Genomic DNA, 19728 nt, shown 5'->3' with positions numbered 1-19728 from the left:
GCAAATGTGTGTAATCTGCCCCTTAACTGGTTATTTGGATTAGCTCACATTTATGCTAATACCTCTACTTCACGTTGTGGTATGGTGACTGGTCATGTGATTAATAGACGGTACGTATCGTAGAGGTGGGTGGCTCTGTGATGGAAGCATGGGCATGTTTTGCTCAGCAGATCTACTGCTGAGGGATTTGTTTTACATTGGGAAGGCTTCCAGGTGCCTTGGAGAGATGAGAGGGTCCAGTCACCTACATACCCACCCAAAGGGGTGTGTTTCAACACCTAAGATGGTTGCGTGTTTGAGGACCTGCAGTGAAGTCACGATCACCTGACTAGCCATGTGATAGGTACCTTGGTGTGGTTACAACTATGTAATGGAGGTGTGTTTGGCATATGGGAGCGAGTGCTGGCTAGCCTGAGCCAGAGCAAGGAAGCCTGTGAGATACCTCCGGAGTGGATGGTCTGATAACCGTGAGTGATTCTGACCGGGGTCAGTGAGAGACGTTTGTGGGATACCGCTGAGGATAAGAGGCATCTGGGAACCTGTGTGGCCGACACCAACAGGTAACGGACAGGGATCCGTGTTATACTGACCGGGGTCAGAGAGAGAGAGACTGTGTTTACTCTATGGGATACCTCTGAGGATAAGAGGCATCCGGGAACCAGTGTGATGGACACCAACAGGTAACGGACTGTAATCCGTGTCATGCTGACCGGGGTCAGTGCGGGACTGTGGTTCCACTATAGAGCCGAATGTGTACGGACGGTGTTCAGGCTTTTGCATACTACCAAGTTCCTGAGGCTGCGGTTTATGCTGGTGTGTAAATAAACCAAATAGACTGTTTTTGTAAGAAAATCATGCCTGTGTGCCTTTATCCCGTTGCCAAGCGAGTGTCACCCAAGACACGCAGTAAGCGCCATCTTACAATGTGAAAACACATTTTTATAGGCATGCTTATAGATTAATGAATTGCTTCAATTGCCCTTCCCCTCCTATTCCTTGCACCACTCAGTACCTAATATCTACTTAGACATAAATTCAGACTTGATGACTGGCGCCTGCAGATTTTTCATTGTATCTGCTTTATAATCAAAAATATCTAGCAGCAAAATCAGCTTTGTGTACCAATTTTGTTGCTCAACTTTCCCCCTGTATATATTAAGTCCTAAATGGATCTTTTCCATATTTTCTATTCCAGTTCATTTCCCACTCAATGTCATGGCACAATTTTGCAGATGTGTTAGGTAAAATATTCTTGCCGACTAGTGATCATGAATCTAGTTTTATAGCCAATGCAAAAATAGTTTGAGCATTTAGGAGATTGCAAAGGTGGAGCTTTTAGAAGACCACTAGCTGAAGAGCCCGGCGTTGCCCAGGCATAGTAACTAACTGTTCGTTATAGCACCTCACTTCTCTCATTTTCCCATCACGCCTCTCATTTTCCCCCTCATCTCTCATTTTCCCCCTCACGTCTCTCATTTTCCCCTCACTCCTCTTGTTTTCCCCCACACCTCATTTTCCCCCTCACACCTCATTTTCCCCCTCACACCTCTCATTTTCTCCTCTCACTTCTCTCATTCCCCCCCCCCAACACCTGTCATTTTGACCTCACACCTGTCTTTTTCCAATCACTCCACTATTTTCCCCTTACTCCTCTCCTTTTGCACTCACACCTCTTCATTTTCACCTCACACCTCTTATTTTCCCCTCAGTATATACCTGTATGTCATCTGCTCCTGTATATAGTATATACCTGTATGTCATCTCCTTCTGTATATACCTGTATGTCATTTCCCCTGTATATAGTATATAACTGTATGTCATTTCCCCTGTATATAGTATATACCTGTAAGTCATCTCCTCCTGTATATAGTATATACCTGTATGTCATCCCCCTGTATATAGTATATACCTGTATGTCATCTATCCTGTATATAGTATATACCTGTGTCATCCCCCTGTATATAGTATATACCTGTATGTCACCTCCTGTATATAGTATATACCTGTATGTCATCTATTCTGTATATAGTATATATCTGTGTCATCCCCCTGTATATGGTATATACCTGTATGTCACCTCCTGTATATAGTATATGCCTGTATGTCATCTATCCTGTATATAGTATATACCTGTGTGTCATCTCCCCTGTATATAGTATATACCTGTATGTCACCTCCTGTATATAGTATATACCTGTATGTCATCTCCTTCTGTATATACCTGTATGTCATTTCCCCTGTATATAGTATATAACTGTATGTCATTTCCCCTGTATATAGTATATACCTGTAAGTCATCTCCTCCTGTATATAGTATATACCTGTATGTCATCCCCCTGTATATAGTATATACCTGTATGTCATCTATCCTGTATATAGTATATACCTGTGTCATCCCCCTGTATATAGTATATACCTGTATGTCACCTCCTGTATATAGTATATACCTGTATGTCATCTATTCTGTATATAGTATATATCTGTGTCATCCCCCTGTATATGGTATATACCTGTATGTCACCTCCTGTATATAGTATATAGCTGTTTTGTCATCTATCCTGTATATAGTATATACCTGTATGTCATTTCCCCTGTATATAGTATATAACTGTATGTCATCTCCTTCTGTATATAGTATATACCTGTATGTCATCTATCCTGTATATAGTATATACCTGTGTCATCCCCCTGTATATAGTATATACCTGTATGTCACCTCCTGTATATAGTATATGCCTGTATGTCATCTATCCTGTATATAGTATATACCTGTGTGTCATCTCCCCTGTATATAGTATATACCTGTATGTCACCTCCTGTATATAGTATATACCTGTATGTCATCTATTCTGTATATAGTATATATCTGTGTCATCCCCCTGTATATGGTATATACCTGTATGTCACCTCCTGTATATAGTATATAGCTGTTTTGTCATCTATCCTGTATATAGTATATACCTGTATGTCATTTCCCCTGTATATAGTATATAACTGTATGTCATCTCCTCCTGTATAGAGTATATACCTGTATGTCATCTATCCTGTATATAGGATATACCTGTATGTCATCTCCTGTATATACCTGTACATCATCTCCCCTGTATATAGTATATACCTGTATGTCATCTCCTGTAAATAGTATATACCTGTATGTCATCTTCCCTGTATATAGTATATAGCTGTATGTCATCTCCTGTATATAGTATATACCTGTATGTCATCTCCTGTATATAGTATCTACCTGTAAGTCATCTCCCCTGTATATAGTATATACCTGTATGTCATCTCCCCTGTATATAGTATATACCTGTATGTCATCTGCTCCTGTATATAATATATAGCTGTATGTCATCTCCTCCTGTATATAGTATATACATGTATGTCATCTCCCCTGTATATAGCATATACCTGTATGTCATCTCCTTTATATAGTATATACCTGTATGTCATTTATCCTGCATATAGCATATACCTGTATGTCATCTCCTGCATATACCTGTACGTCATCTCCCCTGTATATAGTATATACCTGTATGTCACCTCCTGTATATAGTATATACCTGTATGTCATCTATCCTGTATATAGCATATACCTGTATGTCATATCCTGTATATACCTGTACATCATCTCCCCTGTATATATTATATACCTGTATGTAATATCCTGTATATAGTATATACCTGTATGTCATCTCCTGTATATAGTATATACCTGTATGTCATCTTCCCTGTATATAGTATATACCTGTATGTCATCTGCTCCTGTATATAGTATATACCTGTATGTCATCTCCTTCTGTATATACCTGTATGTCATTTCCCCTGTATATAGTATATAACTGTATGTCATTTCCCCTGTATATAGTATATACCTGTAAGTCATCTCCTCCTGTATATAGTATATACCTGTATGTCATCCCCCTGTATATAGTATATACCTGTATGTCATCTATCCTGTATATAGTATATACCTGTGTCATCCCCCTGTATATAGTATATACCTGTATGTCACCTCCTGTATATAGTATATACCTGTATGTCATCTATTCTGTATATAGTATATATCTGTGTCATCCCCCTGTATATGGTATATACCTGTATGTCACCTCCTGTATATAGTATATGCCTGTATGTCATCTATCCTGTATATAGTATATACCTGTGTGTCATCTCCCCTGTATATAGTATATACCTGTATGTCACCTCCTGTATATAGTATATAGCTGTTTTGTCATCTATCCTGTATATAGTATATACCTGTATGTCATTTCCCCTGTATATAGTATATAACTGTATGTCATCTCCTTCTGTATATAGTATATACCTGTATGTCATCTATCCTGTATATAGTATATACCTGTGTCATCCCCCTGTATATAGTATATACCTGTATGTCACCTCCTGTATATAGTATATGCCTGTATGTCATCTATCCTGTATATAGTATATACCTGTGTGTCATCTCCCCTGTATATAGTATATACCTGTATGTCACCTCCTGTATATAGTATATAGCTGTTTTGTCATCTATCCTGTATATAGTATATACCTGTATGTCATTTCCCCTGTATATAGTATATAACTGTATGTCATCTCCTCCTGTATAGAGTATATACCTGTATGTCATCTATCCTGTATATAGGATATACCTGTATGTCATCTCCTGTATATACCTGTACATCATCTCCCCTGTATATAGTATATACCTGTATGTCATCTCCTGTAAATAGTATATACCTGTATGTCATCTTCCCTGTATATAGTATATAGCTGTATGTCATCTCCTGTATATAGTATATACCTGTATGTCATCTCCTGTATATAGTATCTACCTGTAAGTCATCTCCCCTGTATATAGTATATACCTGTATGTCATCTCCCCTGTATATAGTATATACCTGTATGTCATCTGCTCCTGTATATAATATATAGCTGTATGTCATCTCCTCCTGTATATAGTATATACATGTATGTCATCTCCCCTGTATATAGCATATACCTGTATGTCATCTCCTTTATATAGTATATACCTGTATGTCATTTATCCTGCATATAGCATATACCTGTATGTCATCTCCTGCATATACCTGTACGTCATCTCCCCTGTATATAGTATATACCTGTATGTCACCTCCTGTATATAGTATATACCTGTATGTCATCTATCCTGTATATAGCATATACCTGTATGTCATATCCTGTATATACCTGTACATCATCTCCCCTGTATATATTATATACCTGTATGTAATATCCTGTATATAGTATATACCTGTATGTCATCTCCTGTATATAGTATATACCTGTATGTCATCTTCCCTGTATATAGTATATACCTGTATGTCATCTCCTGTATATAGTATATACCTGTATGTCATCTCCTGTATATAGTATATACCTGTATGTCATCTCCTGTATATAGTATATACCTGTATGTCATCTATCCTGTATATAGTATATATCTGTGTGTCATCTCCCCTGTATATAGTATATACCTGTATGTCATCCCCCTGTATATAGTATATACCTGTATGTCACCTCCTGTATATAGTATATACCTGTATGTCATCTATCCTGTCTATAGTATATACCTGTGTGTCATCTCCCCTGCATATAGTATATACCTGTATGTCATCCCCCTGTATATAGTATATACCTGTATGTCACCTCCTGTATATAGTATATGCCTGTATGTCATTTCCCCTGTGTATAGTATATAACTGTATGTCATCTCCTCCTGTAGAGTATATACCTGTATGTCATCTATCCTGTATATAGGATATACCTGTATGTCATCTCCTGTATATACCTGTACATCATCTCCCCTGTATATAGTATATACCTGTATGTCATCCCCTGTATATAGTATATACCTGTATGTCATCTCCTGTATATAGTATATACCTGTATGTCATCTTCCCTGTATATAGTATATAGCTGTATGTCATCTCCTGTATATAGTATATACCTGTATGTCATCTCCTGTATATAGTATCTACCTGTAAGTCATCTCCTCTGTATATAGTATATAACTGTATGTCATCTCCCCTGTATATAGTGTTGTGAACTCTGTTTTCGGGCTCCCTCTTGTAGTCACAGGTGGTATTGTGTGAGTTTTGTTTTTGGGCTCCCCCTGGTGGCTTTGTTTGTTATCCTGCGGATCTGTGGCTGGATCAGCTGCCTCGTTATGCACTAGGGAGTTTCCTATTTAGCTCTGCTTCACCTCCACTTGTTGCCGGCTGTCGATGTATTCAGTGCTATTCTGATCTCCCCTGATTATCTTCGTTTTCAGTCTCTTCTGGAGAAGCTAAGTTTCTGTTTGATTAATTTTTGCTCATCAGTCTGCAATATGATTTCAGTGTATGATGAGTTTAGTCCAGCTTGCTAATATGTGAGTTCTTGCTGCTGGTAAGCTCTGGGGTACGGAGTTGCTTCCCCCGCACCGTTAGTTGGTGCGGGGGCTCGAGCAATCTCTGCGTGGATATTTTGCTTAGGGTTTTCTATTGACCGCACAGCTCCCTTCCTATTTTCTGCTATCTAGTGTTAGCGGGCCTCATTTGCTAAATCTATTTCATCTGTGCGTTTGTGCTTTCCCCTTAACTCACCGTTAATATTTGTGGGGGGCTTTTCTATATCTTTGGGGTCATTTCTCTGAGGCAAGTAAGGACTTTACTTTCCCTCTAGGAATAGGTAGTTTCTCAGGCCGTGAAGAGACGTCTAGGATTTCCAGGTAACGTTCCACGGCTGCCTATAGTTGTTTGCGGATAGGATCAGGTTGCGGTCAATCCAGATACCACTTCCCCAGAGCTGGTCATCGGTTTAGTTACTTAGCTAGTCAAACTTGCGATCCTTGCCACTAGGATCATAACAATATAGTATATACCTGTATGTCATCTCCCCTGTATATAGTATATACCTGTATGTCATCTCCTCCTGTATATAATATATAGCTGTATGTCATCTCCTCCTGTATATAGTATATACATGTATGTCATCTCCCCTGTATATAGCATATACCTGTATGTCATCTCCTGTATATAGTATGTACGTGTATGTCATTTATCCTGCATATAGCATATACCTGTATGTTATCTCCTGTATATACCTGTACGTCATCTCCCCTGTATATAGTATATACCTGTATGTCACCTCCTGTATATAGTATATACCTATATGTCATCTCCTGTATATAGTATATACCTGTATGTCATCTTCCCTGTATATAGTATATACCTGTATGTCATCTCCTGTATATAGTATATACCTGTATGTCATCTCCTGTATATAGTATATACCTGTAAGTCGTCTCCCCTGAATATAGTATTTACCTGTATGTCATCTCCTGTATATAGTATATACCTGTAAGTCGTCTCCCCTGAATATAGTATATACCTGTATGTCATCTCCCCTGTATATAGTATATACCTGTATGTCATCTGCTCCTGTATATAATATATAGCTGTATGTCATCTCCTCCTGTATATAGTATATACGTGTATGTCATCTCCCCTGTATATAGTATATACCTGTATGCCATCTCCTCCTGGCTGTCAATTTGCCTCCAACACTTTACCTTTCACTTTTTCCCCATTATGTAGATAGGGACAAAATTGTTTGGTGAATTGGAACACGCGGGGTTAAAATTTTGCCTCACAACATAGCCTATGACGCTCTCGGGGTCCAGACGTGTGACTGTGCAAAATTTTGTGGATGTAGCTGCGACGGTGCAAATGCCAATCCCGGACATACACACACACATACACACACATTCAGCTTTATATATTAGATAGCTAAGTGTAACATGGCTCCCCAAACCATCACTGATTGTGGAAACTTCACACTAGACGTTGGAAATCAAGGTCCCAGAGTCTGGATGAAGAGTGGAGAGACAGACAATCCAAGCTGCTTGAGGTCTAGTGTGAAGTTTTCACGATCAGTGATGGTTTGGTGAGCCATGTCATCTGCTGGTGTAGGTCCACTGTGTTTTAGCAAGACCAAAGTAAGCGCAGTAGTCTACCAGAATATTTTAGAGCACTTCATGCTTCCCTGTGCTGACAAGCTTTTTGGAGATGGAAATGTAATTCTCCAGCAGGACTTGGCACCTGTCCACACTGCCAAAAGTACCAATACCTGGTTTAAAAACAACAGTATCACTGTGCTTGATTGGCCAGCAAACTCGTCTGACATTAACTCCATAGAGAATCTATGGGGTATTATCAAGAGGAAGATAAAAGACACCATAATCAACAATGTAGACGAGCTGAAAGCTGCTATCAAAGCAACCTGGGCTTCCATAACACCTCAGCAGTGCCACAGGCTGATCACCCACATGCCACGCCACACTGATGTAGTAATTGATGCAAAAGGAGTCCCAACTAAGTATTGAGTGCATTTACTGAATTATGGGCCAATCATACAGTGTAACATCATATATGGGGCCCGCTATACACAGGGGCATCATATATGGGCCTATCATACACTGGAGCATTATATATGGGGCCCATCATATATGGAGCATTATATGGGCCCATCATACACTGGAGCATTATATATGGGGCCCATTATACATGGAGCACCATATGGGACCCACTATATATGGAGCATCATATGGGGCATTATATGGGGCCTATTCTGTATGGAGCAATATATGGGGTTTATTATACTGTATGGAACATTATATGGGGCTCCTTTTACTGTGCGGAGCAATATATGTGGCTCAATATAATATTTGAGGCCGATCCTATACTGTATGGAGCATTATATGGGGCCCATTATATATAGAGCAATACGTCAGGCCCATCACATACTGGAGCATTATATGAAGCCTGTCATATACTGTATGGAACATTATATGGAACCCATCATGTATGGAGCAATATATGGGGCTCATTATACTGTATGGAGCATTGTATGTTTCTCATTATATTGTTTGGAGCATTATATGGGGCTCATTAAACTGTATGGAACAATATATGGGGCTCATTATTCTTTATGGAGCATTATATGGGCCCATTATTTACTGCATGGAGCAATATATGGGGCTCATTATACTGTGTGGAGCACTATGTGGTGCCCATAATACTGTATGGAGCAATATATAGGGTCTATTATTCTGTATGGAGCACTAGGTGGTGCCCATAATACTGTATGGAGCAATATATAGGGCTCAGTATTCTGTAGGGAAGACCATGTGAACCCATAATACTGTATAGAGGACTATACTGGCCAGTTTCTGACATATTGATATCACTCATATAATGTAAGAAGTAAGTGACTATACCTAGATTTCTCTGCTGTATCTGGAATCATGAATTGAGGTATGTGACAAAGGAGCCCACTGAGACTGTTTTGCCCAGGACCCATGAAAACCTGAAGCCGGCCCTGGGGATGAAGGCGCCCTGCATACCAGGATGGGGATGGGGCCATGCATACCAGGATGGTGATGAGGGGGCTATGTATACCTGGGTTGGGGATATATATATATATATATATATATATATATATATATATATATATATATATATATACACACACACACATACACACACACACACGCACACACGCACACACACACACACACACACACACACACACACAGTGCCTTGCGAAAGTATTCAGCCCCCTAGAACTTTTCAACCTTTTCCCACATATCATGCTTCAAACATAAAGATACGAAATGTAAATTTTTGGTGAAGATTCAACATCAAGTGGAACACAATTGTGAAGATGAACGAAATTTATTGGTTATTGTAAATTTTTGTGGAAATTCAAAAACTGAAAAGTGGGGAGTGCAATATTGTTCAGCCCCTTTACTTTCAGTGCAGCAAACTCACTTCAGACCAAGGAACACAGCAGGCAGGTCCGTGATACTGTTGTGGAGAAGTTTAAAGCCGGATCTGGATGCAAAATGATTTCCAAAACTTTAAACATCCCAAGGAGCACTGTGCAAGCGATCATATTGAAATGGAAGGAGTATCATACCACTGCAAATTTACCAAGACCCGGCCGTCCCTCTAAACTTTCATGTCAAACAAGGAGAAGACTGATCAGAGATGCAGCCAAGAGGCCCAAGATCACTCTGGATGAACTGCAGAGATCTACAGCTCAGGTGGGACAGTCTGTCCATAGGACAACAATTAGTCGTACACTGCACAAATCTGGCCTTTATGGAAGAGTGGCAAGAAGAAAGTCATTTCTCAAAGATATCCATAAAAAGTGTCTTTTAAAGGTTGCAACAAGCCACCTGGGAGACACACCAAACATGTGACAGAAGGTGCTCTGGTCAGATGAAACCAAAATCGAACTTTTTGGCAACAATGCCAAATGATATGTTTGGCGTAAAGGCAACACAGCTCATCACCCTGAACACACCATATCCACTGTCAAACATGGTGGTGGCAGCATCATGGTTTGGACCTGCTTTTCATCAGCAGGGACAGGGAAGATGGTTAAAATTGATGGGAAGATGGATGGAGCCAAATACAGGACCATTCTTGAAAAAAACCTGTGGGTCTGCAAAAGACCTGAGACTAGGACAGACATGATCCCAAACATAAAGCAAAATCTACAATGGAATGGTTCACAAATAAACGTATCCAGGTGTTAGAATGCCCAAGTCAAAGTCCAGACCTCAATCCAATCGAGAATCTGTGGAAAGAGCTGAAAACTGCTGTTCACAAACGATCTCCATCAAACCTCACTGAGCTCGAGCTGTTTGCCAAGGAAGAATGGGCAAGAATTTCAGTCTCTCGATGTGCAAAACTGATAGAGACATACCCCAAGCGACTTGCAGCTGTAATCGCAGCAAAAGGTGGCGCAACAAAGTATTAAGTTAAAGGGGCCGAATAATATTGCACGTCCCACTTTTCAGTTTTTGAATTTCCACAAAAATGTAAAATAACCAATAAACTTCGTTCAACTTCACAATTGTGTTCCACTTGTTGTTGATTCTTAACCACAAATTTACATTTGGTATCTTTGTTTGAAGCATGATATGTGGGAAAAGGTTGAAAAGTTCCAGGGGGCCGAATACTTTCGCAAGGCACTGTATATATATACAAGTATATCAGGATGGGGGATATTAGTACAGAATTGACCACATTTTTTACTTCAATTTCATTTCTATTTTCCTCCTTTAAAGCCTAAGTGCATCTAATGGTCCGGTGCGTTTTATGGTCCAAAAAATACTGTATATATCAATAAGCAAGGGAGTACGTGATGGCCATAATACTGTAGGACTGCATTATATTCTATGAGGGGGCTGCATTATACTACAGCTCTGGCAAAAATTAAGACAACACCACATCAAATCCCTGTCATTGCCAGTCCACTCTCCAGACCTGAACCCCATTGAAAACCTCTGGAATGTAATCAAGAGGATGATGGATAGTCACAAGCCATTAAACAAAAAATAACTGCTTACATTTTTGTGCCAGAAGCAGTGTGAAAGACTGGTGGAAAGCATGCCAAGACGCATGAAAGCTGTGAATAAAAATCATGGTTATTCCACAAAATATTGATTTCTGAACTCTTCCTGAGTTAAAACATTAGTATTGTTGTTTCTAAATGATTATGAACTTGTTTTATTTGCATTATTTGAGGTATGAAAACACTGGGGCTTTTTAAAAAATGTTGACCATTTCTCCTTTTCAGAAAAAAAAAAAATATATATTGCTTGGAAATTCGGAGACGTTGTCAGAAGTTTATAGAATAAAAGAACAATTTACATTTTACTCAAAAATATACATATAAAGAGAAAAATCAGACAAACTGAACATTTTGCAGTGGTCTCTTAATTTTTGCCAGAGCTGTATATGAGGGCTGCATTATATTCTCTGAGGGGGCTACATTATATATTAGGAGGGGGCTACATGATATTCTATAAAGGGGGCTACATTATATTATATGAGGGGGGGCTATCCCAACCCCTGCTAGATCATTACGACGTGTACTACCTTACATTATACCCAGATATTAGCGAGCTGAACCGCACAATTGGTGGTGTTGTATTTATTTCTATGTAGCTACATAGTGGGCCCCAAGAATGATTTTCTCTGGTGGGCCCAAGGTGTTCCAGTCCGAAGCTACATGAGGGCAAGGAGGAGTGTGATCTTTGCAATTCATGAGATGGAATAAACTCAGCAGATTTCATGAAAGAACATCTGATACCGAATGGCTGAGTTCCCTAAGTAGACAAATGTATCTTAAAATAAATTGAGGAATAAAGTAAAGTAGATGTAGGTAGTACGGAGTTTGATTTTATTGCTCACTTCTATCATTTTACAAGAACATTGATCAGCTTTAAGCTAGAATTAAATCTCTAGTTTACCCTTTTCTCTGCAGTTCTATGGCCACTGGACAGAGCCCGAGAGGATGGTCTTCTTGTCACCTTGTATTTCACCGGCTTTTCACCTGCTGACTCTCCTTGCAAGGCATCTTTTTGCTCTTTCTTCTTTTTTGGATAAGGTATTTCCTTCTGTTCTTGTTTCAGTCGTAGTTCTTCTAGCTGCTGTCTGTCAGATAAAAGTTTAATGGTATATACATAGTTGCAATCAAAATTATTCACACCCCAACTTTACAAACTATGTTTATTAGCAAAACTTACAAACTTTATGATATTTGCAATAAACTAATCAACTAACAACAATCTATTACCTCAACACAACTAGTGTAACACGTGGTTTCTACAAATTCAACACAAAGGAGGCCGATTAATTAAGATGTCCTCTGTAAGAACACTGAAGATTGGGCGGCATTGGACCTTCCAACTGTACAGTGATCCCAAGCATACTGTAAAGCCCACCACGGCTTTGTGTCAGCATACTTCTTCAGCATGGCAGATTCTAGAGGCCGTCACAGTCATCTGACTTGAAAAAACTTAGAAAATGTTATCTCCATCTTATTCTGCAGCGCTTTACAGACATTATCATTGCTGTCCCATTGGGGCTCACAATCAAAACTCCCTATCACTATGTCTTTGGAGTGTGGGAGGAAACCAGAGAACCCGGAGGAAGCCCATGCAAACACGGGGAGAACATACAAACTCCTTGCAGATATTATCCTTGGTGGGATTTGTACCCAGGACCCCAGAGTTGCAAAGTAACAGTGCTAACCACTGAGCCACTGTCTGTCCAATTAGATTTGAAGAAAGCGTTTGCTGCACACAGACCAAGATATTAGTGAACTTGAGGCCATTAAGGAATGTGGTAATTGCCTGAGGAACATTGCCAAAAACTGTCTTCTGACTATGCGTCATGCTTGCATCCGATCATAACAGCTAAAGTGGCTCTACAAGATACTAAAGATGCATGTCATGGAGCAGTGAATAATCCTTAGACTGCAGTAGTCATTAAAAGTGGCATTTTGAGTAGAAATTGGAGAACCCACTTGTTATACTAGTTGTATTGAGCTTTTTACATTTCTTATTTGATTTATTTATTGCAACTTTCAAAACATCTGTAAATTTTACTAATAAGCCTAATTTGCAATCAGGATGAGGGTTGAATAATTCTGTCTGCAACTGTATATACATATCAAATATATATACCATATGTATATACTTCTTCCCCTAGGTTGCAATTGCTACCCCTCGAACACATTTACCATAGCTATGTATGCCAAAAATATGACTGAGTAATACATAAGATTCAATTAGCTGCCAGTCCTAAACATCTCCTAATAATGTGCCAATTTCAACGTGCCTTGCTCATACCAGGTGTCAAAGTCAACACCCTTAAGTAATTCATTACCTGGCACACTCCTCTCTGGCCCGAGAAGCAGCAGTCTCCTGGAACAAAGATCCACTGTGTTTGAAGAACTTCTCGTATTTATCTGCCGTGGCTTGTGGGTAAATCCGTTGATAACCACCCAGGTGGCTGTCCTCATACTTTCCTACTTGTTCCAGCCAAGCAGCCTGGGTGCTTTCCAATTGCTCCCGTCTGTAGACAAGCAAACATGGACACAACAATGTCAGTGACTCTATGAATGTGGTGAAATAAATTAACACATTTTAATGTTTTACTCCCTTGCTGTAATTGGCATTTATTGCATCCATGACCACATCACTTATTACTAACAAAACTAAGCACTTAAAAGTAAACTGAATGTCTCATTATATTTCTAAACTATTGTTTAGTTATTGCTATACAACATTATAAAAGGCATCTTGTGCAGTGGATGATACTTCAAGGATCTTTCCCAACATCTTGATTCAGGACAGTTCAGACGAGCAGCATCGCACTGCTCATCTGAACCGTGCACTTTCACATGCTGCTATATCAGGTAGCTCTGATTCTTTAGCATAAGAAGAGCAGTGAGACTGAGGGTAATTGTCATGCCACAGTTGCAGGATATCCCAGGGCTAGAGGCTCCTTCCCTATCCCTAAAGCTAGGGTAAGATTCCTTATGATGGTGAATACGCTGTGGCCATGTGCCTTACTGAGCTCCTGAATCAGCCTTTATCTGTCTCCTCCCACACCCAGGGAAGTGGGCAGTTGTATATATGAATACACAAACCAGACTAACAAGGGAAGACGTACAGAGATAAATGAAATTACAAATCAAACAAATATGCACTCACAAACAACAGAGTGGAATACCTGGAGGTAAAGAAAGGGAAAACTAAATCAGAGAGAATGAGGATATGCACACTGACAAATCACCAAGCAACAATCTGGTGAAAAACACTCCAAAACGCCTCCTCAAACAACCAACAGCTCCAGTAACTGGCAGTATCAAACTAAAAGTGACAATGCCTGCTTGCCAGAGGCCAGTATATATAGCAGAGGGGGGTGGCCAACACTGAACAGCTAAGACCATCAAAGCAGGAAAGCTTCCAGGAGCTTTAAATTGAACAGATTGACCCCTGCACTGCTACTGTGGCACCCCAGGAATCCGGATGCCACTTTGGTATTGCCTGCCTCCCAGGGAGGGTGATGCCATGCCTGGAAGCGAACAGGACTTCCCTTAGCAGGTAACACTAGCATATAACAGTTTCCTGACTCCAGGCCAGAAGGGGGAGCTCTAGACCCAGTTTCAGGGTAGCTTCCCTATAAGTTCTGGTCTGGAGGAAGAATTCGTGGTCAGTCTGTGTGAGACAGTGAAGGGAGAGGAAGCACAGGAGGAGAGTGAAACTGGAGTGGAGCTGCGATTGGGCTCACTCCAGGTTTCAGCACAAGAAACCGGGCACCGGAGTCCGAGGTTGTGTGGGAACTGTATGCCCAACAGCAGAAATTGGAGAGCAGGAGATTGCAGGTCTCCTGGCCACCACCTGACACCCGAAGGCACAGCAGCAGATTAGAGCTGCCTGCCATGCGGTTAGTGTTCCATCTGAGGGACAGATTGAGAGAGGGACTTGAGGAAAGCTAATGCATCAGGAACACAGAATTCAGTGCAGAAAGGAAGGCTTCCAACCCCACCTGGTTAAGGGGATTCAGAATCACTTCCAGGCTGCCGGATTTCAAGTTCACCTGTAATCTGTGCCCTGGGCTGCAATTCCACCAGTAAAAGTTAAAGAGTCTGCAACCCTGTGTCCTCCAATTCTTTCCTACACCTCAACATCTACAACCCCTCTAAGACTGTCCTGGTAGCCCTGGGGCCTCCGCTCCACCTGTGGGTAGCAAAACCATCTAAGCTGCATTACCATCAGCCCCAGTGGATCCCTTTAACCAGCTTCGGCCACCCCTGGCCCAGTACCACAGGTGGCGTCACAAACATTACTACATTAGACTTTATTTCTCACTACACTTTAATTTCCCTTTAATTGGATGCCCAGGGCCACGGACCGGGTCACTGCTGCCGTGACCACTCCTTTAAGTTCCGCCGAACCCGGTACCGAGTATACCATGACCCTAGCGGTCGTTTCATTAGCAGAAACCAGCACTGTTTAATATGAAGGTGAAGTGCTTATAATCACTGCAGGAGTACGGGAAATCAGACAACGCTGTCGTCTGGCTCCCCTCTGTGGCAGTAAACCTGTGGCGATGGTCAGGATTGAGAAATAATAGCACATTCTTGCAATCCCGGCTCTGCTACAAAGAGCTTGTAATGATTTTCAGTTACCGTTGTTAGAGAGAAGCAGTGGTCGGTCCCTTAGGCGATGAGCAGTATACAGTAAAAGTTAAATAGGAGTGAAAAAATTGGAGAAGGAGGGCAGATTGAAACAAGTAGATATTTGCAAGTTGCATATAATTTCAGTCCCTATCTGCTCACACTCCTTTATTTAAAGAAGTTGTCCACTACTATAACTTTTTTTTTTTTAATCTTGCTATTATGTGCCACTGAAAACATCTACTGTGTTTATTTTAGCAATATTACCTTTTATCATGCTGTAGCAGCACATCTTTAGTGCTGGATCCAGCTCTCATGGGGTTAATCGACAACTTCCTTTCTCCTGACTTACTATGCTCTAATACTACAAGTTCCATGATGCTTTGCACTCACCTGTAACTCTGCACCTGGCACACCCACTCCAAAACACACCCCAACCCCTCCCTCCCCTCCCTCCTCTATCTTCAAAAAGATTTGTGATGTCATTTCTGTCCAACCTCCTCTCTTACATTTGTCCAACCCACACTCCATTACACAGATAGATAGATAGAGAGATAGATAACAACAAGATAGATAGATGAAAACATACAGATATATCTATATATCTATGTCTATTTCCATAGATATGTCCATATCCATGTTTCTAAACCCTTTCACCCCTGGAGCTTTTTTGTTTTTGTTTATCGCTCCCTTTCTTTCCAGAGCCATAATTTTTCCATCAATATGGCCATGTGGGGGCTTGTCTTTTGTGGGACAAGTTCTACTTTTGAACGACACCATTGGTTTTACCATGTCGTGTAACAGAAAATGTGAAAAAAATTCAAAGTGCAATGAAATTGCAAAAAAGTGCAATCCCACACTTGTTTTTTGCTTGGCTTTTTTGCTAGGTTCACTAAATGCTAAGGCTGTGTGCACAAGTTGCGGATTTGATTGCAGATCCGCAGCGTTTTTTGCCGCACAGAATTGCATCAAATCTGCAGTGTAGTGCACAACCAATGTAAGTCTATGGGAGTCGCAGACTTGTGCACATGCTGCGGAAAAAGCCGCACCGAAACGCAGCTTTTTTTTCTCGCAGCGTGTCACTTCTTTTGTGCAGAACTGCAGAGTTTCTGCACCTTTAGACTTTCATTGAGTCGGGCACATCCGCAGCAAAACCGCAGATGTAAAAAAGATCTGCAGTTTAGAGGGTCCGAGAAGCGCTGCAGTTCGGGAGGAGGGAAGTGTGTGGGAGGAATGTGGGCGGTGACTGTGTGCGTGTATGTGTGTGCTTGGTCTGCGGGCTGTTCGGATGTGTGCGGCGCTGTGCGGGACTGTTCAGGTGTGTGCGGGGTCTGCGGGCTGTTCGGATGTGTGCGGGGCTGTGCGGGGGGTCTTTTGGGGTGTGTGTGCAGGCATCATCCGATGGGACTACAAGTACGCAGCATCCAATCTGCAGCTCATTCGGATGTAATCCGGACAGTGGACACACCCCCTACGCTATCCATTCATCTATCAATAGATATATCTATCCAGACACATCTATAGATAGATATATGAATAGATAGATGTATGCATCTATAGATTTATCTATATGTAGATCTGTCTATCCATTTCATCTATCATCTATCTGTCTATCTGTGTGTGTAATGGAGTGTGGGTTGGACAAATGTAAAAGAGGAGGTTGGACAATAATGACATCACAAATTTTTTTTTTGTTCAATAATACATCTTTATTTAGCTTTCCAAAACGCATAAAAACCGCACCAAAAGCAAATTAAAAAATGCATCAAAACCGTGCAAAAAACTGCATAAAAAACGCATCAAAACTGCACAAAAAACGCATCAAAACTGCACCAAAAACTGCATCAAAACCGCACCAAAATTGCATCAACACTGCACCAAAACCGCACCAAAAACTGCATCAAAACTGCACAAAAAACTGCATCAAAACTGCGCAAAAACCGCACCAAAAACTGCATCAAAACTGCGCAAAAACCGCACCAAAAACTGCATCAAAACCGCACCAAAAACTCCATCAAAACCGCACCAAAACTGCACCAAAAACTGCATCAAAACCGCACCAAGAATTGCATCAAAACCGCACCAAAAACTGCATCAAAACCGCACCAAAACTGCAAAACTGCACCAGGTTTTGATGCAGTTTTTATGCAGTTTTTGGTGCAGTTTTGATGCTTTTTTTGGTGCGGTTTATGCGCGGTTTTAATGCCGTTTTTGGAAATAAATAAATGGAAAATGTGCATGATTTGAATGGAAACATGCATGAAAAAACGGATTCCAAGGCCGGATTCATCATTTCACATCTCAGTTTCATACGTTTTTTGCCGAATCCGTCGCTGTGCGTTTTTTCGCTGGACAGAAAAAACGTTCCCCTGTATGTGTTTTCCGTCCGGCGGAAACAGCTTTTTTGACGGATCCTGCAAAAAACGGATGAAACGTGTGGCCATCAGGCGCAATCCGGCACTAATACAACTATATGAGAAAAAAACGGATCCGGCGGAAAAAAATGGATCCGTTTTTTTCAAAACTCGCCGGATTGTGCCTCACGGCAAAAACCTGATGTGAAAGCAGCCAAATATATGGATAGATACATCTATGTATCTATAGATATATCTATCTATAAATATATCTATGGCTAGATATATCCATAGATATATAATAGAAAGGCCGATGTTTCTAAGGCTACTTTCAAACTAGCGTCGTGCACTGCACGTCGCAATTGGTCGTTGTGGAGAAAAAACGCATCCTGCAAAGTTGCCCGCAGGATGCGTTTTTTTCTCCATAGACTTTTATTAGCGACGCATTGCTACGCAGTGCCACACGTCGCAACCGTCGTGCGACGGTTGCGCCGTGTTTTGGCGCACCGACGGCACAAAAAAAGTTACATGTAACTTTTTTTGTGCGTCTAGTCCACCATTTTCGACGGCGCATGCTCGGGCGAAACGCAGCCCCCTCCTCCCCGGACCTTGCAATGGGGCAGCGGAAGCGTCTGGACCAGTATGCATCGGTACGTCGGGCCGACGCAGCGCGACGGCCCCTTACCGACGCTAGTGTGAAAGCAGCCTAAGGCTACTTTCACACTTGCGTTTTTAGCAATCCGTCTTTTTGGGAAAAAACGGATCCTGCAAATGTGCTCGCAGGATGCGCATTTTACCCATAGAATTCTATTAGTGACGGATCGCGACGGATGGCCACACGTCGCGTCCGTCGTGCAACGGATGCGTCGTGTTTTGGCGGCCCGTTGGGACGAAAAAACTTTCAAGTGAAAGTTTTTTTGTCTGTCGCGTCCGCCATTTTCTACCACGCATGCGCGGCCAAAACTACGCTCCCTCCTCCCTGGACTTCAGAATGGGCAGCGGATGCGTTGAAAAACTGCATCCGCTGCCCACGACGTGCACAAATTTCACAACGTGCGTCAGTACGTAGGCCCAACGCATAGCGACGGACCCGTACCGACGCAAGGGTGAAATAGGCCTTTATGAGCATTTATTTTAATAAAATAACGGAAAAAAACAGCGTGGGCTCCCACGCAATTTTCTGCACCAGAGGGGGAAAGCCGACGGCCGGGGGCCAATATTTGTAGCCTGCTATGAATATCAGCCCGCAGCTGTCTGTGTAGCCTTTACTGGCTATTAAAATAGGGAGACCCCCCAAAAAAAATTACATGGGGTCCCCCTATAT

At 41.2% G+C, this 19728-nt stretch overlaps 1 protein-coding gene across 6 annotated transcripts in view; it reads right to left on the bottom strand.

The window, feature by feature from the left end:
* TTLL13 (tubulin tyrosine ligase like 13) overlaps positions 1 to 19728 on the bottom strand; it is a 128047-nt gene that overhangs the window by 11885 nt on the left and 96434 nt on the right. For all 6 annotated transcript variants that reach the window (XM_077263539.1, XM_077263541.1, XM_077263538.1 and 3 more), the window contains 2 exons: positions 13752 to 13940; positions 12332 to 12515 (listed from right to left, as the gene is read on the bottom strand). In XM_077263539.1, coding sequence (XP_077119654.1) covers positions 12332 to 12515; positions 13752 to 13940 — 373 coding nt within the window. The remainder of the gene's footprint in view (positions 1 to 12331; positions 12516 to 13751; positions 13941 to 19728) is intronic.

Source organism: Ranitomeya variabilis, chromosome 5, assembly GCF_051348905.1.
Source record: "Ranitomeya variabilis isolate aRanVar5 chromosome 5, aRanVar5.hap1, whole genome shotgun sequence".
Classification (NCBI taxonomy): domain Eukaryota; kingdom Metazoa; phylum Chordata; class Amphibia; order Anura; family Dendrobatidae; genus Ranitomeya; species Ranitomeya variabilis.
Note: the sequence above shows the minus strand (reverse complement) of the source record. Positions and strands in the feature narration are given on the sequence as shown.